Genomic DNA, 22,665 nt, shown 5'->3' with positions numbered 1-22,665 from the left:
ATTGTTTATGCAATTAATTTTGTTGGTAAAAACTGCTGAATAGTTATTTAATACAATGACAGTTTTCCTCAAATACTGTTAATAAATGAATGAAACTATAAATAATGGAAAATTTGGAATTTCAATTAAAGAACCTAGAACTAAGAAAACAAACTCTGATGGAAACTTTTATTCTGAAGCAAAACAAATTCTGATTAAAGATGTATTGTCCCCCAACAACATGAAAAATAAACAATAAAGTTAATCACTTCCGTAGAAAAAAAAAAACCCAGAAAAAATGTTTTTATGATGACAAAATAAACGGTTAAATTCAACCAAAAACCATTGGCTGGCAGCCAATTTGACTATTTTTGTGCTTTAAAATACAGTTTTTTCTGGTAAATAATTTTTTTTTTATTCAGTTTTTGGTGCAAAGCACCTCCTTGGTCAAGGTGAAAATTATGGTTAAATTCATCATAAACAATACGTGTGACGTCATCTCCTATTTTCTAAAAACTTGCCCCGCCAAACAAAGCAATTTCCGTCTATTGTTCAAACTTGTCTGCTGTGTCCATGCCGCCAAGCAAGTTATCGTGAACAATACTTGTGACGTCATCTCATCTCCATACTTTACTTGTCCGAACTTGTCTGTGTCCTGCCGCCAAGCAAGCAAGTTATCGTCGTGAACAATACGTGTGACGTCATGTCCTATTGTAAAACTTGCCGGTGTCCTAACAGTCAAAACAAAGCAATTTTCCAAAAGAAATAAAATGTATTATGTCTAGAGAGTAGTTTTAACTGTATAATAATTACTTTTATTGTAATGCAGTATTTTATTAATGTGTAATTTTCCTTGACTGATTAGATAAAATATTACAGTTAATTAAAAAACCCCCATATGCAAAATAGAATAAACCAGGAAGATCCGAATGTCGTATCAATGTTTTGATTGGCCAATTATGTGATACTGCCTGATCGTCGGTAATTTACGTTGTTTTGATTGGCTAATGATATTTGGCACTTCTCGTCGTTTCACGCCCTATATAACACAGCGCGTAATTCAATTTTTTTATTATTGAACAATACTGTAGTACAAGATGGAGAAGTCAGTGTTACAAATTGCTGGTGAAGCTCATTTATTTTTGATCAGAAAGTTTGAAAATCAAAATAAGCGTGAATTAAGCAAATACGAAATCATTCGTAGAATAGTAGCCTTGTCTGAATCTTACACCGATTCCTATGCTTTGGCAACGAGCCGGTCAGTTGATTTTAACGATATCAGATACCAAGCGGCATATATGTTCCAATACTTCTCAGCACTGTGTCATTCTGTTGGATATGGACTTGATAGACTGTCAGAACCTTTATTTTGGCATAGCGATGGCGAAGAAGGAGATTTAAAATTAAATGTTTGCTCCATCGGAGGAGGTCCGGGAACAGATGTACTTGGGTTTTATATGTACTTGCAACGGATCCTACAAAACCGGAACATAGACCGAAAATTGATTATCAACGCTAAAGTGATTGATAGATTTGATGGATGGCGACAAGCCTGGGATGCCATTAAAATGCAACTGGAACCTAAAGATCGGATCCATCTCGATTACATTCGACAAGACTTAAACGAACCTGCAACCGAAGAGGTCGAATCATGTGTTGCTGAAGCGAATGTTATACTGATGTTTAAGTTTATAAGCGCTGTTACGGGAGTGCCAAATATGCAGGAAAAGCTGTCAAATATACTGCGTAATGCACCTCGACACGCTTACTTGATTTTCGGAGACAACATAAGAGGAGGTAGTACGGAGATATTTTACCAAGTTGCCAAAGAAGCCGGATTTGAATTAATTAACGACTACGAAGAAGAACGTTTCGGTATTCCTGCAGGTGACGAGTATGTCCTCCTTCATCAGCTGGAGGAACTGTACGACAGGAGATACCAGAACTGGCTAGGCATGCATTTTAAGTTTTTATACAAAAAATAACTTAGGTGTGACAGTCAAAAATACCATGATTTCTGTTGTATGAAATCTCTAGAAGAACAAATTGAATATTTTGTATTGGGAGCTTATCGATAAAGAGTATGTTACTACATGAACGGGGAATATTCATTGCCTCGGTATAGACAGTTTGCTTATTTTCTTGTAAATACCTTGGTTAATTAAGAGTCTATTTGTTGCTGTGTGAGGATATCTAAAATGTGTTTCGCACGTGTCACGGAAACGATTGACCGGAAAAAAACAATTAATAGCGCTTTAATTACAACTATCAACCTCCAGTCAGAATGTCCATGATTTCTGCTGTATGAAATAGCCTGAGAGCAGATAAATTGTTTTTCTCTATTCTTGACAAAGAGTACAGAAGATACATTCTACTACGAACTGAATATGCACAGGGATTGTTTATTGCCTCGCCTTTTGTTTGTTTCTTTGACTGATTCAGAAAATCTGTACGAGATGCGATTCTCTCTCTATTAACTGTTCTTCTTGCATGCTCCGATTGCTGTAAGACTGGAAAGTCATTGTTATTTCCCTTTTCTCGTCAGTGGCCATTCCTTCCAACGGCTGGAGGATGTGTACAGCAGGAGATACCAGAACTGGCTAAGCATGTACTTTAAGTTTTTATACAAAAAAATAGCTTATTGTATCATAAGTTATCACATTGCCAACATGCTTGGAATTAAGGAAAGTTGTTCAATGTATCCGAATAAAAACTTTGGAACAACATGAATTAGCAGATAGAACCAAAACAAGAGAAATAATATAAAAAAGATTGGACTGAGTACCGTACAACATTGAATTGAACACCAATTGTGTTGTAACATAGTACATTTTATTTATAAGTAATTTATTACCAAATTGTCTTAAAGTACAGTAGATATGACAACCTTTTTTATACTAAACTATGATGACGTTTATATTAAATAAAGTAAACACACTGTTTTCCGAATTTTTTTTGTGGATTATTATTGATGAAATCGAGATTCCAAACATTCCAATATTAATTCCTTTTTAAATTTAAGTTTAAAAAACATATTTTATCTTAATTTGTTATAATATAATGCATTTTTATATTGTCAAGAATTTATTCAGGTGTTGATGTTTATACTGTAATAATAGCTAAGAAATTAATTAATCATAGTAAAAAATTACAAAAATCTTGTCGGCGAGCACGGATGATACTCTATATTAATTATTATATAGCTCACAATGTAACATTATAAGTACAGTATCTCATTGTTATTTGAATGTGTTACAATAAAAACAAGAAAAAAAAACCACTTATACTATACGTTTATATATCAATGGTTGTTTTAAAAAAAAGTTTGGTCAGCGAGTGAGTAAGGGTTAGCACTTCTTCAGAGCAGAGCGAGTGTCATACACAGGCCCGGAGTACTCCAGACCCGAAAGGAATGTCATATCCCCAGGGTATATTTCATAATTCCTATTGTTTAATTTCCTGTTATTGTTATAATAATTAGTAAAGGTCATTCTTTGTTTGAGGGGTTTAGCACTAAACTAACTGTTTCTAAAAAAAAAGTTGGTCACTAAGTAGTAAGTAAAGCGGCTTGTATGACTGGTCAAAAAGACCATGATTTCTGTTATATGAAATCTCTAGAACAGATCGAATATTTTTTTATCGGGAGGTTCTCGATAAAGAGTATGTTACTACGGGGAATAGTCATTGCCTCGGTATAGAAATTTTGCTTATTTTCTTGTAAATACCTTGGTGAATAGAGGTCTATTTGTTGCTGTGTGAGGATATCATGTGTTTCGCACGTTTCATGGAAACGATTGACCGGAAAAAAACAATAGCGCTTAATTACAACTATCAACCTCCAGTCAGAATGTCCATGATTTCTGCTGTATGAAATAGAGAGAGCAGATCAATTGTTTTTTTCTACAAATAGTACAGAAGATACATTCTACTACGAACTGGCTGAATATGCAAAACATAAATACAAACCACTGCAGCGCCATCATCGTCGTTGGTGCATGACATGAGATCGAATCGAATGATGTGTGTGTGTGTGTACTGTGGAAGAAAAATGATCGATTATCGGTGTGGTTCGGATGATACCAAAGTTTACTTTTTATTTTGAAGTGATTATAAGAAAGAAGTATAAACATTCGGTCACCAGCTGATATATCTGGACATGGCTGTCCACGAGAATTTAGTTCTGTAAGTCAGTACTTCTGTATGCAAACAAATGCTAGGTCTATCGGACCTTGTTCTACACTAACTAACATAACATCCTAGCTAGGCCCCAGTACCAGTCCAACCAGGCATTTATTATAGCCCGACTGGCAGTATATCGAGGTCTCTGCTGGTCAACTCGTACTTTATAATTGTATGATACAAAACAAAATTATGATATAGGCCTAGGCTAGGCTTTTTATTCAGGCTAATTATAATTATTAGATGCATTTATACTTCCCTAAACTTTGTCAAGAGTAAGAACATATACACAAAAAAAATAATAAGATAATATAATTTTATATAGGCCCCTAATATTTGATTTTTAAAAATATATATAAACATTTAGAATAAGTAGAGGTCTAGGCCTAGTAGTACTAAAGTAAGTAGGCCTAGTTAGTACATAGGCCTACTATAATTCATTTACTTGACCGAAGAACAATTGGTCAGCTGATCCCACGTCAACAAATTATTAACGATGATTTGTGTCAGTCTTGTATTTTTTAACTTTTCAGACATATTGGTGAAGACAAGTTTTACATTGAGGCCAGAGACCAAGGAACAAAAGAAGTGTTGGTTATTGACCGACTAAGTCAAGAAATTGTTCTAGAATGTAAGTATCTTCTCAATTCTAGCGACATAGTTGCCAGATAATTTGTCAAAAGTACCGACTATTCTTTAATATATTTCAGAAAAGAAGATTTTCATTAAGTTACAGGAGTGGAGTTGGTGGTTATGATGCTTGGCTACCAATGACGATGACAATTTACAACTCCACTCCCAAAGACTTGTAATAAGACTTTGTTTATGTAGAGCATCTTGTGTATGTTATACCACCTTTAAGAAGGATAGTGAATCCTTGGCAATTTGCCTAAATTAAATTAATTTAGTCATATATATTTTATTTACAATAATTTATTTCTTTATGTTATAATGATGAATTATTTATTTATTTAAAGATTTTTCTTTATTTTGTCATGAAACCCATCTTGACTATTCCCTGATTATGTATGTTTATCTGCCTTATTTGCATTTAAATATTGAAAATAACTTTGTTTTGTAGCCAGTGGAATTCAAATACCAACAGTAACTGCAGTTCAGCCAATATGTGGTGTAATAGGCACAATCAATCTGCTTGCCGGTAAATCTTTATCAATTAAATGAGCTATCGTAGACACTGACTCCTATATTAAAGAGACACTATTCCATGAAACAAAATGGAGGCAATATTATGTTATTAACACTACAAGAATCCCTATATTCAGGAGGCACTCCTATATTAAAGGGACACTTTCACATGAAACAAAATGGAGGCAATATTATGTTATTAACACTACAAGAATCCCTATATTCAGGAGGCACTCCTATATTAAAGGGACACTTTCACATGAAACAAAATGGAGGCAATATTTTGTTATTAACACTACAAGAATCCCTATATTCAGGAGGCACTCCTATATTAAAGGGACACTTTCACATGAAACAAAAAGGAGGCAATATTATGTTATTAACACTACAAGAATCCCTATATTCAGGAGGCACTCCTATAATAAAGGGACACTTTCACATGAAACAAAAAGGAGGCAATATTATCACTACAAGAATCCATATAATTATTCAGGGTACATTCCTCTTGGATTCCGAAAATGTCCCCTTAATTAGGGATTCTATTGTACAGTATGATGTGATGATCCATAAAATATGTTTTGAATGTCTTGACTTAAGCCTCTTTCACACTGGAAAGTTTTTCTGTTATTTGTTCTATCTATTATATTAGTTATTATATTATTATTACCATAATTCCTGTTAATTTTATATCATTGATATTTAGGTCATTATCTTGTAATTATAACAAAGAAAAGAAAAGTTGGAGAGATTAAAGGAGAAACTATTTGGAAGATTACTAGTACTGAGATAATTCCATATAGAAAGACGCTTCTACATTTATCAGAAATTCAGGTAATTAATTAACAATTAATTCAATACCACAAAAGTATCTTTCACACCCGTTCCGGCACAGTTCTGGTCCGATATGCGCATAGCTGCGTGGAGCATCATGAAAATGAAACATTGGCGTTCGATTTGTCGACGTCGGAACAGGTGTGAAAGACCCTTTAAGAGGGGGACACCTGCAGGGCCCAACAATTGTCTCCATATATTCCCATGAATAGTTTAAAACATATACTGTACATCCCTTTGTCCCTTAATATGGTTGTCCCCTGAATTTTTTTTATTGGTAATAAAGTGGATTTTTTAAAGTTAATTCATAATCATCTTTTTCTAATCATAGCAACGACACAATAGAGTGTATGAGGGCATGATCCAGCAAGTGTTAGATATGAATTGTTACTACTTCTCGACGACCTATGACCTGACCCATACACTGCAAAGGCTGTACAACACTAGTCCAGAATTCTCACAAATGGCTCTCCACGAACGAGTAAGTTCTATTACTATAGTCAACTAATACCGCATGCCTGTCTGATTTTCCCGAAAGTCAGGTATTCAGAATGTGTTTATAATAGTAAAAAGAAATTTGGGGTCTTTTGGACCTCAAGAAAAGTCTGGTTTTGGGAGAGTTTCTGGTTTTCAGAGTAATGGGAGAGTTGACTATTAGATTATTTACATCTTAAACCATAGTTTCATATTGTGTGGAAACGTGAACAAATAAAACAAAGAAAATGAATTGTCAAAAATGATTAAGGCAGAACAAGCTCCTAGAATATTGATTTAGTTTTATTTTACTATTGTCATCTAGGCTGATCAGAGATTTGTTTGGAACTGTCATCTACTTCGTGAGTTGAGTGCACAACCTGAGGTAAGTGGACGATTTGACTCATTCAATGATGAAATCAAGTGTGTAGAATAGATGTGACAATTTTAGTGATTACATAATAATTAATTATGTAAAATTATTATTTTTTATTTTTCAGGTTTCACGATTTATCCTGCCAGTGATGTGTGGCTGTATCCTTTATTGATTTTAATATAACATTTTTAAATTTGTATTTATATTAAATGTTTTAAATCCATTACAGGCCTTGTATTTTGAGGTGTTGGAGCACGATCACTCATCTAACACACTCATAAAATACCCTTGAGGTGTAGTGCGATTCGCAACACACACATATAATAATAACAACATAATTTTTTAAATGAGCACTCAAATTAAAATTTTGAATTGCAGTTTTATTTTTAAAAATTGTTGATACTTGACAAAACCTTCAGTTGTAAGTGTAAAAGTTGGTCTGATCAACAGCAAACGCTTTGAGCATATATTGGTGTCACGCAGAAGTTGTTTTCGAGCTGGAACACGATTTTACATGCGTGGTCTGGATGACCAAGGCCATGCAGCGAATTTTGTTGAGACGGAGCAAATAATACAGCATAGTGGTAACCTGGCCTCATTTGTTCAGGTAAGTTTGTGAAGACTATTTATATAATTTTACATTAGGTTAAATTTGTTTTATTTCTTATGCTATATATGCTAAGTAGTTCAGGAGAAATACTGGAGAGATCTACATTGTTAAAATTTAGTAAGTAAAGATTTAATCTTTTAAATGTAAACGTTTTGTTTACCCATAGACACGTGGTTCAATCCCACTTTTCTGGACTCAACGTCCAAACATCAAATACAAGCCGACGCCACAAATCAGCAAAAGCCAAAACCATGTAAGTGTTACTGTATAAAAAATCACACAATAATATAAACCATATGTTTGTATGTTTTCACTGACATATTTTCCACCATTAAAGATGTATTGTCCCCCAAAAACATGAAAAATTAAGATTAATTATAAAAAAGTTAAACACTTCCGTAGAAAAATAAAAAAAAGTTTCCACTTTTAAAATGACAAAATAAATGGTTAAATTAAGAAAAATACAAAACTGCATATATTGAAAAGTGCCTTGCATACCCATTGTTTACTATAGATGTTGAAGCCAAACATGTTTATAAATAGTTCCCTTTATGTTTGGATGTATTGGGCAAATTATAGCACCCTCTATGGGGTGGCCATGTTTTTATAAAGTTACCTGATTGTTAATTTTTCCAAGTTGGGACCTGTGAATCATTCAAGTGGTGTCTTATACAGTATTGGGAGTAAGTTGAAAGATAGAAAAAAGCAAAAAATGTAATACTTATTTGAACTTTAACATTGCAGCTGGATGCGTTTCATCGTCATATTGACAGCTTGGTTGTCAGCTACGGTATGCATGTGCTTATTAATTTGGTAAGTAAAAAAAAATAATATGCCTCTGGCGTATGTTATGATAAATACTATACCTTGCCAAAAGAAATTTATTTAAGTGTTTAAAACATTTTTACAGATTGACCATAAAGGTGCTGAGAAATTACTGGAGGACAGATTTGCAAAGACCGTGTATGATTCTAAAAATGAGCAGATTAGGTAATTACACTTACATAAAAGCACTAAAGGCTTTTTCTTACGTTTGCTAACAAGGGCATATAAGGTTGTGTGGCACAGTGTGTTAGACGTTCGACTACTGATCCTGAGATCGAGGTTCGAACCCAACTCTTGCTGCTTTGCTTGTATCCTTAGGCAAGATACTTTACTTACATTTGCCTCTCTCCACCCAGACACAACTTTGCGCTGATTACTAGCTGCATTATGGAAGTATGTTTCCATACGTGTTTGATCCAAAAAATTACTACGGTAATAATGTTCAGCGCTTAGAGATTTCACAACATTAGGCGCTATATAAATCCAGAATATTATAATCATTATTATATATCAAATGTGTATTATGCTAATGAAGGGTTTAATGTGATTGACAGGTATGAGTCATTTGATTTCCATCATGAATGTCGTAAGATGCAGTGGCACCGTCTGTCCATCTTGACTGAAAAGCTGGCGAAAGAACAAGAACAGTTTGGGCAAGTTTTATAAAAAAGAATTACAAAATTTAATAAACAAACACTTTATTTTCAATAATTTCATATACTATACAATACTATTCGTATTTAATGTTATATCTTGGGGTGGGTCAAACTTAAAGTCTTTCTGACTTATATGACCCTCCCCCTACATGATTACTTCATTGTATTTATTATCCTGTATGTTATTGTGTATTGTGGAAATAAAATTGAATTGATATAAAATATGAATAATAAATGCAATGTTAAATTTTGTGCCTTTTGAAGACCAATTGGTCACCACTGAATTTATGTAGTCCATCTTCTAATGCATAGTATTATTTTATAAAACAGACATAGAAGAAATTCTAAACCATTAGAATACTAGAAATTAATTAAAGCATAAAATCTGTGAGAGTAAAAGCTTGTTTACAAGATTATTTTATGTTTGTAATTTAATTTCAAATTTGGTTTTTATTATAGTTATTTCATGGTGTCATCAAGCAATGAATTGTTAAAACATCAAATTGGTGTATTTAGGACCAATTGTATTGACTGTCTGGACAGGACTAACGTGGTACAGAGTCTGCTAGCTAGGCGCTCTCTATATGAACAGATGCAGGTTTGTCAATATTGTTATATACACACAATACATAACAATGTTGAGCTAATTGTTTGTCTTCGTCGTTGTAAGCTCCCCAATCAACATATTGATTATTAATGAACTAGGAGGCCTATTAGAAGGCCTACTTTAAGTAGTGGCTGTGTGTGACTGGCTGTGTGAACTAGTACACTGGAGTACCCCCTACTAGTCTTGATGTAAGATGTACTGGATTCTTCACACCAGCATTTTGCATACACTGGAATTACGGTTTATAGTCCTTATCTGAGAAGACCTGTTCTACCACCAGAACTAGGAGCAAGTGAACTCGAACCCTTGCTGATATTATAGCTACATATTACGGTTCCACTGCGACACACATGTGTACAGAGCACTTGCATCAGTTTTAACTCGGATGTGAGTAATGTAGTGCATGTGAACACACTCTTGTCTGGTTTTGAAAATAACTGCTATTTAATGAATTCTGTTTAGTTTTTTGGAATATTGAAACCGGGTGAGAGAATAGAAGAACATCAGTTTGATAGTACATTTAATAATGGTAAGTAAACATGTTTCTTTAGCTTGAAATATGTATATGTTTATACGTATAATAAACTTACTTAAAGCATGCAGCAGTCACTAACTAACTAAGCTAGGCCTCATATCTAGCTAGGCCTAGCCTACTAGAAAGTATGCAGGTTGTGCGATGTATTACATTACTAAAAACTTCATCGGGCATTTTATACGTACATAAAATCTAGGAAACGTAAGATCAGAGTACGTAAAACTAAGGTATACTGTATTTGAATATTAGCTATACAATAAAAATTAAAACATTCAAAGGAAAACCTTTATTGGAGAAACTTTCCAGGGAATCAAATAAAGGGCAATATATGTTTTACCACTACGGCTCACCCCTATTAAGGGAATACTTTGTTGTATTGTATAGATATAACCTCATACTTTCTCTTCTGGTTGATAGCTACTACTTTGACCTTTGGCCTCATCTAAGGGAATACTTTGTTGGGTCCTAAAGGTGTCCCCTAGATAGCATGTTCTACTGTATTTGGTTGTCTAATTATTAAATGTGGTCAAGTATGAAAAAGCAAGCTGGGTATTCTACTTAATTATATGTTAACTATTATAATAACTGTAGCCTTTCGCAACTTACATGTATTTTGAATGATATTATTATATAAATTTTATCTTTGTGTTTTTTAATGTATATTTTATTATCAACCCGTAATTTGTACATTGCTCTGTTGGTTGGTTGCAAGAATAACAAATAGTGTTCTTTTTTATTAATAGTTTGGGCTGACAATGCGGATGAATGCTCCAAACAGTATGCAGGTACTGGTGCCCTTAAGACAGACTTCACACGTACTGGTAAAAGGACAAAGTTTGGCCTCCTCAAAGATGGTTTCAACTCTGCTATTCGGTATTATAAAAATAACTTCTCCGACGGAACTAGGCAGGTTTGTATATTCAACATTCTAATAAAGCTTAATTACTTGATACATACTATTACTGTGTGTTACACACACACTGTAGCACTTTAAAATTGTATAATGTTTAATTTTTAAACTAATTCACTTATTACTTGGAAAAATAGGATTTTGCTAAGTATAGTACTTGCTTTGTTTTTTTAGCACAATAGCGTCCACAATTTTTGAGTTATCGTCCTGAATGTTTGAGTGTTAATAGATATATACTTACAGATTTTCAGAAAAATTGGTTATGTCACGAAAGGTTATTATATTAAAATATAACTTGCATGCATTTTCCATATAAGATATTATATAGCACGCCCTCTGTATTCTCTTAACATGGACTGAAATATCAATTAGTGAGCCCTCTCTCTCATAATATAGTTTTCCCTGATATATTTTGCCAAGTACTTCACTCAGTTTCTGAGTGTTTTCATCGTTGTTGTTTATTATAGGATGCAATAGATCTGTTTCTTGGTAACTATATTGTAGAAGATAATGAGGGAATCACATTTCCATCACCCTTAGAACAACAGAGGGATGTCAAGTATCTTCTGGTAAGTGCTGCTAAAATTGTATATTTATTCTATTACCGGACACTATTGGGCTGGCCTAATATATCTCTGGTTTTCTGGAAAGTCTGGTATTCAGAATGTGTTTTTAATTGTAAAAGTGAACAAAAAAAGTCTGCTTTTGGGAGAGTTTCCTGTTTTCAGAGGGTATTAGGAGAGTTGACTGTGTATGTATTTAATGTCAAGGTTTTAAATCTGCCATTAAAACAGGCAGAAATAGTTTTATCACTTTTGTGATTTATATGTATTTTATATATAATTGGTTTTGAGGAAAATACTTACTTGTATTTTATACACAGTAAAAATATAAATTGTAATGTATTATCTTGCTAGAGTAATGATATGGTTTTTTTTTTGTAGCTACCCCTTATATGTGTCATTGCATTCAGTATGACGCTGATAAGTGTTCTTATGCCTCCAGGTATGTTTGATTCTGTCTTATTGCAGACATTCTGCTAAACATGATTTTTGAATATACGTAATATTTAATATGGAATCGATGAAATTTTATCTGACAATTAGCGCCAATCTAACAAAAATTACCAAACTCATAACACATGCACGTATAAATTAACATAACATCATCGCAAACCGGTCTAGACCGCAAGACAGCTTTAAATAGCTCTGTTATCAGGGTGTATCGTTACGAAATGTGATATTGTAATGTACTAATTTATTTTTTTTGTAGCTGAGACCTTTTTGGCAATCTCATACTTTCTCTTCTGGTTGATAGCTACTACTTTGACCTTTGGCCTCATCTACATATTTGGACTTGAGTATGTAGACGCACCTCGACTGTGTCAGAGCAAGATAAAGGTTGACTAAGAAAAAAAAAACATCATTATTACGTTAATTATTAATGGTAGGGGGTATTTAGTAGTATCAGACAGGCATAATATTAATAACATAATCAAGCAAGTGATCATTTAGGCCGACGTTCCGCAACCTATGGGTCGCGACCCAATGTTTGGGTCATTGTTTCCGATACTGAAACTTTTTATCAATTATACACTACAGTAATCTATATGTGAAATGTTCTCAGTTTTGTAGAATCTACAACTAGTGTCATTTCCGGCCAACTAGAGGTGCCATTTATCATGATTTTTACGTGCCAGAGTACCATTTCCAGCCATCTAGGGGTGTCATTTAACAATTCGTTTTGCCACAGGCCCCACCATAGGGGTTGTAAGCTCAAATATGCAATGTTGGGTTGCGAGAATTCCCAAAATAGGATCATTGGGGTCGCGGTAAAAAAAGGTTGTGGAACGCTGATTTAGGCTAAAAAAAATCCCCCAGTATTCGCAATAAATCATGTAGCTAAATTCGGTATAAAAAAAAATATTTTTAAAATATATTATTCTTAGTAGATATTTTAACGCTTCATTTAGGGACTATTAAATATGATTTATTATAGATGATAATTATCTTTTATGGCTTCTTTTCCATTTATTATGTATAGTTAGTCCCTGGTTATATCGCCTTAAAATTAGTTGCTTGAAAATGAATTATTAAAAAATAATCTTGATATAGGACCAATGTAAACCAAACCAATTTAATCAACCAAACTTATTGTAAATTTATGCAATAAAAAAATGTTTAGTTTAAACTTTATATTATTGAAGCATTATGGTACCAATAATCTTTGTAATTTATCAATTATGAGGAATAGAAATATGCCTGTAAATTTGTAAAAAAATTAACTTGATATCAATTTATATCATACATTTGTGAATTTAGAAATATAATTCATATTATACGTACTCTTGTTGTAATATTATCTATCTAAATATTATTCTTAATAATTTTACAACATTCAATAGAGCCATAGCACAGTTGCAATCATTTAGACTTTGATAGATTTCATTTACTAAAATCAGCGAATAAAATAAATTAAAAAACGAATAATAAAGTTTTTTCTGTGTTTTTTTTTTTTCAAAATTATTTCAAAACAAAGTTATATTAACTTTCCACCATTAATATCGTTATGATATAAAATTGTATGAGTTTTAAATAATACCATTTTGTTCGCTTTTTATATTATTTTGGTATCTAATATTTTGCCTTTAACTGTGTTGCAGCAGCTTTGTCTAGAAACCAATGAACAAGTCCATTTGTGAGTTGTACCCTGGCCGCTGGTAAGGGCTCGCTTTCATTTCCCTCCAATACTCTCTATAATAAATATAAAACAGATTAATTTATTTAAAGAAGTATGTTTGAAATAATTAATACAGTAAAATTACTGCTTCGTGTTTCCCGCGATAATAATTCAAATTTTTAATTAAATACATACCGCCAACATCTCCGCTTTGCTGGCACCCATTGAAATGAAGAGGGCGCTCTTTGCTACGTTAATGACTGGGAATGTTAAAGTTACTCTGCAAGGTGGTGGTTTAGGAGAATCACTGATTGGTGCCACAGTCAAACTTGTTTCCTGAAAAAATGAAATAGAAATTACATAACATTTCATTCCTGAACAATATATTGATGTATTACTGAAAACCTGTCGTATGATGAAAAACTTTACTTACATCCAGAAGTTTGTGACCTGGGAACAGTGAGCATGTGTGGCCATCTGGTCCCATTCCCAATATAAGCAAATCAAAGACTGGTAGTCCGGATTCACCTTTTTGTATAGCATCGATTTTCTTGGCATAATCTTTTGCTACATCTTCTAAAGGTAGAGATGGGTCGATTGCATACAGTTGCGACTCTGGCAAACTGACCTTGCCAAGGAGATTTTCCTAAAAAAAAAAAAAAGGACGTCTAATTTTAACCGATTGTAGCTGTATTTAAGTGAAATTTTGAGAGTTGAGGAAGGCCACGAATGCATTACATGTTAGGTGTAAGGACATTTAAGATCTGGGCATTGCATGTAAACAACAATTATTAACATAATGACATGTGCAAGTAAATTAGTATAAAAATAAGTAATTTATTTGAAAAATGTGTTAACGCAATACCTTATAGAATTTGTATGTGCTATCTGCATTGTCAAAGTCTACAACTCGTTCGTCACAGAAGTATATATGCCATTTGTCCCACTGCAAGTCACCGATAGTTGAAAGACCATTACAGAAGATTTTTGCAGCACTACCCCCTGACACTCCAATACAAAATCTCCCCTTCTCCTGCACAGCGTTTCTACTAAGTTCTGCAATAAAACTGCAAACAGCAGAAGGTACTTCACTATCTTCTAATATGTGAACTTTCCTAGAAGCCATAATTAGTACCTGGAGTGTATACTACCGGCAAAAATATTAAGTACTGTAAAACAAATAATCTGGGAAAAAATAAGATACGAGAAAACCGGTTTGTTATTGTTTTGCTTCCTGGTCAGACCACGCCACCAACGATAAATGTTTAGCGCGTAACATTGAGGGAGACATTCTATGACAACCAACCTAATTACACCTTTTCTTACTACGCATAACTCCGCAAAACTACCAACATTTGTTAAACATTCCTCTTTAATTTTGGTGTACGTGTTGAAAACAAATAAATTAGGTGTGTTTCTTCAAATAAATTCTATTACTTTGTATTATTAAAATAGGAAATTATATGAATTCACAGGAACTATTTTGTAATCTCAACACGCGCGCGTATATCTTTATCACCTAGGAGCGAAACATAAATAAATAAAAAGAAAACCACTCGGGCATCACATATCATTTATAGGATAGTTTTTGTTGGGTGTGCATGTTATCAAAACAAACAATTCAACTCTATACAGTATCAATATACCTTTTAATTATTCATCTATTTATAACATAATGTTTTTACAACTCATGTAAGTATAAATCTGTGATGTTTTTGTTTTAAAGTGAATTCCTTCTACTGAATTTTAGACTTCTTTTCGGTACTAAGAAAAGGACAGTCAGGACAGAGAGGAGAGGGGCTAACTTGCCATCCACAGCCAAACTGCATGCAGCATGTACCCCAAATTTGAGGGCTAGGCCTACACTAGGTAGGCCTAGAGCATAGTAGGCAGCTCTGATACTTAGGGCCATTACCTAGCCTGGCTAGGCCTAGTTCAGGAACCGTTTCAGATCACTTTCAGGCATAATACTGTAATTATATAACTATATTATTTTGATTTTTAATATTATTATTATTAATATTATTAGTTTTGCCTAGCTATGTAATGTAGGCTATGTATGGCCAGGCCTACTCCTCTACTGTCTGTGTAGTCTAGACATAGGCCTAGGCCCCTAGGTAGGGCCATACTTTTGTTATTTAAGTCATCAACCTCCAATACTGTACACATTAATAAATAGTTTTGATTTATTTCAGACAAATATGAATTGTAAGAAGAAGAACACTGAGGAAAGCAAGGAATCTGGTAGTGCAACCGATGCAGCAGCAAAGAAGAAGGCTGCTTACAGGTCAAAGCCACGAGTTAATGGCTTGAGTCTGCCTCTGCATCCACTGCAATTTGTTGCCTGGTTCTTTCTAATATTTTTCAATGTCGTTTATCACTTTATCGTTGTACCTGTTCTTCCATATCACTGGCAACCTGCTGGACATATTGTATCCTTCGAAAATTATTATTTGTTGGCCTAGAAACACCATCAAATAAAATACAGTAGTTTTTATATTATAAATGTTGGTTTTTTTACAAATTTGTTTTAAATTAATTTTTAATTCATTTTTTTTAAAGTTATAGTTCTTTTTTTATTTTATAATATATTTTTTTAAATGTTACTGTGTATGTATGGCTGTTCTTCTGTTACTATTTTCTGGTGTTCATTTTATTTTTAATAATTTAAATATGCTGTAACTGAACCTTTTCTTTTTTACTTATAATATATGTAAATTTATTCTGCCTTGACTAAGACTGAATTAGATTCCTGGAGTTATCATAAGCTTCCATATAGTAATACACATCGTGTGTGTAGTACTTGACCCAGCTGATCCAAATGTACGTAAAAAGAAAACGAAACATGTCAAAACATTTGACAGGAGTGAACACAGACACGTCATTGAGAATTGCCGCTGTTATCTCTGCGAAGTCCCTGTGTAAGTATAGATTAACAATTTACGTAGGAGGAAGAAAAACCGTATGGGCCATCTGCTCATTCTTCAGGCCATATCAGGGACGGATCCAAAGGGGGCCCAAAATTTCGCAAATTGTAATGCAAAAGATAGAACATCAAATTAAGCTTTCATGTTCACTGCTTAACTTCCAATCCTAAAGTCTCTGGTTCAATCCTGACCTAGTTCTCATGACTATCTACTCCACTTAGTCCTAGCCTCAAAAAAATATTTTGTTTATTATTTATAATATATAAATCCAAAGGCAAATTACTGAAAAAAATGACAATGCTGTAGGTATCAGTGGCTGGATCTCAATGGAGATACAAATAAAAAAAGCGAAAAGCTAAATCAAAACGATAAAGTAAACAACCAGAAAAGTTAGCAGAGCTTTCGGGCAACACTAGCCCTTCATCAATATATTTATAATATATATATATATATTCATAGTAGAGTGAATCTATAAATATTGACTGTAAGTAACTTATGACTTTTGTGTGTAACATTTTTTATAGAGGTACTAAATCAAAACACTGTTCTGTTTGTAACAAGTGTGTGTCTGACTTTGATCATCATTGCAAGTGGCTCAACAACTGTGTGGGTGAACGAAACTACAGGTAGGAAGTTTGACCCTGATTGTAATGAATGTTTGTGGGTATTTAATAATGGTTCCTTCCAGTTTCCGTATACATTACTCACTGTTAGTTTGTGGGTATTTAATAATGGTTCCTTCAAAATTCTGTATACATTACTCAATGTTGGTTTGTGGGTATTTAATAATGGTTCCTTCCAATTTCTGTATACATTACTCAGTGTTGGTTTGTGGGTATTTAATAATTGTTCCTTCCAGTTTCCATATACATTACTCAATGTTGGTTTGTGGGTATTTAATAATTGTTCCTTCCAGTTTCCATATACATTACTCAATGTTGGTTTGTGGGTATTTAATAATGGTTCCTTCCAATTTCCATATACATTACTCAATGTTGGTTTGTGGGTATTTAATAATGGTTCCTTCCAATTTCCATATACATTACTCAATGTTGGTTTGTGGGTATTTAATAATGGTTCCTTCCAATTATTCTTTAATCTCATGGTGTCTAATCTTTATTAAGTTACCCTTGTTTTATTTTAACATGAATCTTGTTTTTTACACCAACTCTGATTTAATTCCATCGATTTGAGCAATCATTAAACCCTTTATGGTGTGCCATGGGTGTTGACTATACCCATAGCATCTTTGGTCATACTGTACTGCAGATAAATGGTATAAAATTAATTAGTGTTTAATGAATGTTTATTACTTACTTTCTAAATTCTAGGCTATTTATCATGTGTCTGGCATCTGCCTTGGTGACCTGTTTCATTGTATTATGTGTCTGCCTCTACGTTGGTGTGGCATACTGGGTTAATCCAAAACTACTTCACCCAGATGCTCTAGGTAAATTAATCAATTTCATCATCAAAGGTGCACTGTATGTGCAGGGAACCAACAGCCTCCTATCCGAAAGACGAGGCAATGTCAAATAAAACATCTTACTTTACAACATAATCATTATTGAACCCATGCCTCGCACATTATTCTGATCCCTTACCATGACCGCAAACCACTTACATTAAATAATAAATTACTTAATATTTACTAGTGAAGTTTTTAAATATTCAAAGTTATAGCCCCCTTAATTGTTATTTATTGATATAAATTAATTGAAGTACAGTATAATACAATTTGTTTTATTTTTTACTTTCTTCAGATGACGATAGCATCGCAATGTCTTCCACTGTTACTCCTAATTACCATGATGGGTTTGAAATGTTTGGACATTCCGTTACTGGAACTGCATTTTTTGTACTCATATGCATCATGGTTGCATTATTACTACTTACTGTTTGTCTGTTAGGCCATCTGTTGGGCTTTCACATCTACCTCAGTAAGTTTAAAAAATACATTATTATTTATTAACTTTAAAACTATATACATACTTTTATAGATATAGATTCTTTTTTTTCATTGGCATTTTTTAAATTGGCATCAACATCAATATAAATTAAGATTTGGTTATAAATTATGAAAATCAAACCAGGTACTCAATTTATGAACATAATTGTTATAATTTTCATTAATAAAATTAGTTTATTGCCTAAAATATTCTTTTATATATTCTATGGTAAAAAATGTACAACTTTTTACCACTTTCCTTAAAAAAAAAACCCCATTGTTTGTTCAATGCATTGTACAGTAAGTCCTGTACTGGACCTTCTTCTGCCTTACTAAATAGAATATTGTGTTTTATATTTACATATTTATATACTGGCTTATATTTATAATTTCTATTATCGTTTGTTAGTTTCCAGAAAGCTAAGTACCTATGAATACATTATACTTAAGCGTGAGCTTAAGTTGAAGAAACAAATGGACATAGAGTCACAGGGTCAATCAGTGCAAGAAGAAGAAGAAAGTCCAAAGAAAAAAAAACAAAAAGTAAAGTTATATTCAATTAGATTTATTCATAATTATTCCTAAATTTATAGAGGAAAAATATACATAAAATGACAAAAAGAAGAAGAAAAAAAACCAGAAATATGTACAAAAAAATGTGCAAAATAATACTTATTTATAGTATTAACATTGTTAACATAAATACACTTTTGCAATTGGGCGGATACTGCACTGATTAAGGCTAACTTTACAAGATAGACCAACGATACAAACTTGACTAGAGCCAACAGACCATTTCAGATAAGAACATTATTTCCCTGTAAAAATCATCAGGTGTATAATTGTCAAAATGTTATTTTAATGTTTTACAGAAAAATAAAGTTTCACCAGTTAATGATGATGAAGAAGAACTCGAAATGGAAACGAAATCAAAGTGAGTATTAGATTTAGTGTGATAGGATTTCAAAAAAATTCTATGGATTAAATGCATCATCTCATCTTGATGTTCTTTATTTAAACAAATTTTTGTTTAATAATATTCTTCTCACACATACTGTACTATCTAGAACTATTGTAGTTTAGTTTTGTAAGAACTGTTTGCATATGTAATTCATTTTCTAATGTTATACTCATGCATGTACGTAATAAATTGAATAGAAAACAAATATTGGTAAAATAAGCAGCGTAGTTTGGACAGTTCTGGCTTTAGCTCATTATATACCGAAATTTAGTTTGTCATCAAATATCCCTCTCATGGTGCCGAACAAACTCTGGAGTTTACACACACCAGAGCATCAACACAAGAGCGTCAACACAAGAGCATCAACACAAGAACATCAACACCAGAGCATCAACACAAGAGCATCAACACCAAAGCATCAACACCAGAGCGTCAACACCAGAGCGCCAACACCAGAGCGTCAACACCAGAGCGTCAACACCAGAGCGTCAACACCAGAGCGTCAACACCAGAGCATCAACACCAGAGCATCAACACCAGAGCATCAACACCAGAGCATCAACACTGACATTTTGTATGGTGTGCGCCCCGGTGTGTGTAAACTCTAGCATTTAACTAGGCGATGTGAAATAGGGTATAACCATAACCCCTCGTCCAAATTTTGATTGGCTTTATAGTACTTGCATGAGTAGATTTTGTTTATCATTGTTATGTTACTTACATTGCTCTTTTTGTTTAGATTCTGTAGTACCAAAATCTCATTTGGTTTACCTACTGTCAACATCTGAAATCATCTTCAAAAATACTTTGCTATATGTTTCGTTGTACTTTATAATAGGTAGTTCATTGTTTTTTTCTGTGTAATTATTGTAATCATAATGGCAATAACTGCAACATTTATAATCATCATCTGAAACGCTAATTGTCGTTGCATGTCTCAGTTGTGTTCGCCACTCTACATTTGTTGGCAAGCATGTGTATATAATAGTGATTTTGAAATAAGGGCTTGAGGGCCTAAAAATGGTGAAATTTAGTGCTAAACTTACACTAGTGTCCTATCTTGTTCTGGTGGCATTTTATTTTTCAGTACATTTGTTTTTTTTTTTTTTTAGGAATAAAAAAAATAATTTTGAAAACAACTCAGAAAATGATTTAATGGAACATCCTGATCTTCTTCCTCCCAACAAATGTGAAGTAATAATACATAACAATAATAATGAAGCAACTAAACTAAGAAAACAAAGCGACAAAAACAGGGCAACATCAAATGGCAAAAATGACAAATTAATTGACAGTGAAACATCAGACTACAAGAATAGTGTGACTAATGGCAACTCAACGAGCAGTGCAACATCAAACAGCAAACGTAGTGTGACAAGTGACAAATCTATGTCTAAACGCAACAGGAAAAAAAAGGTTAGTACTGTAAACATTTTTTAATACATTACACATTTCCAGTAGTGCATTTATGTAATATATATTTCTTTTTCATACAAAATTATGTTTACAATCTGAAAATGTTATTACAAATTTTACTTTACTAAGGTAACAATTATTATTATAATAATTTCAGAGAAAATTCCCCCCAAAAAACAGAGTGCAGACAGATAACGATTCAGATATCTTATATCCATCCGCACAATTTTTACCATTGCAACCTCAGTTGTTACCACCGCAACCACAGTTTTCAGTGGAGCAGCATTATATTTCGCCAGTAGGCTTATCCCAAAGTCTTCCAGAAACGTACTTAGAACAGCATATTGTGCAGAGGTTTCCAGCAAATGCAATGCACAGGCAAATACCATTACATGTACCAGGTAAGGGAATCACTAAAATTAAATTTAAAACTTGTCAGTATTCACATAATGGTATATTTTTTAACTATGTGCTGTCTTTTAAAACTTTGCACTGTCATCATATTTTGTATTAATATTTGATTTCCCAGTGACAAGAAAAAATTCTGCTGTACATTCTACTCATTTTCCAATGACAATCTCCAGGCCACTTCATGCCAGCAACATTAGCATAACACCCGTAGGTCCAGCGGCAGACTATGACTCGGACACAGCCGAGTCCCTGCATGAAATACCGTTGGAGAACTCGAGTGGCCTAGCAAACTCATTTGACTCGGCCAGCTATGCAAATGTATGGCAAAACCAACAAAACTTTAGCTATTCATGGAATAATGGGTATAATAACCCAGGATATCAGAACAATGTGGATCCATTTTTATACGGTCAAATGACCCAAAGCAAGTACTACAGACAGTTACCGACTAAATCACGTCCAGTAGTGCCAGCTTTAGATCTTGGCAGCCTTACCGGAACAACTCATTACAACTCAAATCATTCGTTGTCGTCAAGACTTGGAGATACTAGTTTCTAGCAGAAGCTTAACGACAAAAGGCTAATTGTGCAATAATTGTATTTGACTTCTCGGTGAATGGTTGCCACCCATGTGACACCGTACCAGAACGATGGATACGTAACCCTCAAGATGTTAAACAACTTTTTAATACTACTTTATTTTTTTATATATGATTATTTTAATACAGACAAAACTTTTTATATATTTTTTATGTGCAATTTAAGCTATAGATATATTTGGTGCTAAACTATTATATGAAATGAGTGCCAATATTTTTGATACAAATATATACTTTATCAATGAAAGGCTGATATCAGCTAAATTATTACATATTATTTCTAGAACTTGTTTTATTTGATGTTTAAAATACAGTCGAAGTTATGTCAAAATGGGAAATTTTTGAAAATGGTCAAATTTCTACCCTTTTACTTTTTAATAAAATGAGCAGGGAAATTTTTCGAAAAATTGCCATTTTTCGACCCTTTTATTTTTTGACATAAATGGTTACTATAGCATAATAAACATGCGCAGAGTTGAATAATGGGTTCTGCGCATGTTAAGTGTGCTATAGTAACCAGTTTTATCGAAAAATAAAAAGGTCGAAAATTGGCCATATTTGAAAAAAAAGGGAAATTATCGAAAAATTGCCATTTTT

The 22,665-nt window shown here is 33.2% G+C and overlaps 4 protein-coding genes across 4 annotated transcripts; 3 read left to right on the top strand and 1 right to left on the bottom strand.

Moving 5' to 3' along the window:
- The first annotated feature begins 1,076 nt into the window (after nt 1-1,076).
- On the top strand, nt 1,077-2,048 carry LOC144851007 (uncharacterized). The gene has a single exon (XM_078708531.1). The coding sequence runs from the start codon at nt 1,077-1,079 to the stop codon at nt 1,962-1,964; it is 888 nt and encodes a 295-aa protein (XP_078564657.1). The 3' UTR covers nt 1,965-2,048.
- A 1,973-nt stretch (nt 2,049-4,021) lies between these two features.
- LOC144850345 (phosphatidylinositol-3-phosphatase SAC1-like) lies at nt 4,022-13,016 on the top strand. Its single transcript, XM_078707609.1, has 18 exons — nt 4,022-4,161; nt 4,692-4,789; nt 5,240-5,317; nt 6,008-6,135; nt 6,467-6,616; nt 6,935-6,994; nt 7,110-7,143; nt 7,405-7,592; nt 7,762-7,848; nt 8,340-8,408; nt 8,506-8,585; nt 8,975-9,073; nt 9,536-9,674; nt 10,146-10,212; nt 10,962-11,128; nt 11,596-11,697; nt 12,073-12,133; nt 12,401-13,016. Exons 1-18 carry the CDS (start codon nt 4,136-4,138, stop codon nt 12,535-12,537), a joined length of 1,770 nt encoding a protein of 589 aa, XP_078563735.1. The 5' UTR covers nt 4,022-4,135; the 3' UTR covers nt 12,538-13,016.
- Nucleotides 13,017-13,583: 567 nt separating this feature from the next.
- On the bottom strand, nt 13,584-15,053 carry LOC144850347 (6-phosphogluconolactonase-like). The gene is made up of 4 exons (XM_078707611.1): nt 14,673-15,053; nt 14,241-14,453; nt 14,003-14,143; nt 13,584-13,881 (listed from the first exon to the last, which is right to left on the bottom strand). The coding sequence occupies exons 1-4, from the start codon at nt 14,931-14,933 to the stop codon at nt 13,762-13,764; spliced, it is 735 nt and encodes a 244-aa protein (XP_078563737.1). The 5' UTR covers nt 14,934-15,053; the 3' UTR covers nt 13,584-13,761.
- Nucleotides 15,054-15,387: 334 nt separating this feature from the next.
- Nucleotides 15,388-22,342, top strand: LOC144849607 (uncharacterized). The gene is made up of 11 exons (XM_078706572.1): nt 15,388-15,499; nt 16,003-16,239; nt 16,556-16,728; nt 17,259-17,360; nt 18,066-18,184; nt 18,498-18,674; nt 19,092-19,225; nt 19,555-19,616; nt 20,756-21,059; nt 21,217-21,460; nt 21,589-22,342. The coding sequence occupies exons 2-11, from the start codon at nt 16,009-16,011 to the stop codon at nt 22,026-22,028; spliced, it is 1,986 nt and encodes a 661-aa protein (XP_078562698.1). The 5' UTR covers nt 15,388-15,499; nt 16,003-16,008; the 3' UTR covers nt 22,029-22,342.
- The last annotated feature ends 323 nt before the right edge of the window (nt 22,343-22,665 follow it).

This window comes from Antedon bifida, chromosome 8 (genome assembly GCF_963402885.1).
Source record: "Antedon bifida chromosome 8, ecAntBifi1.1, whole genome shotgun sequence".
Classification (NCBI taxonomy): Eukaryota; Metazoa; Echinodermata; class Crinoidea; order Comatulida; family Antedonidae; genus Antedon; species Antedon bifida.
The sequence above is the reverse complement of the archived record's forward strand: the minus strand, read 5'-3'. Positions and strand labels throughout refer to the sequence as shown.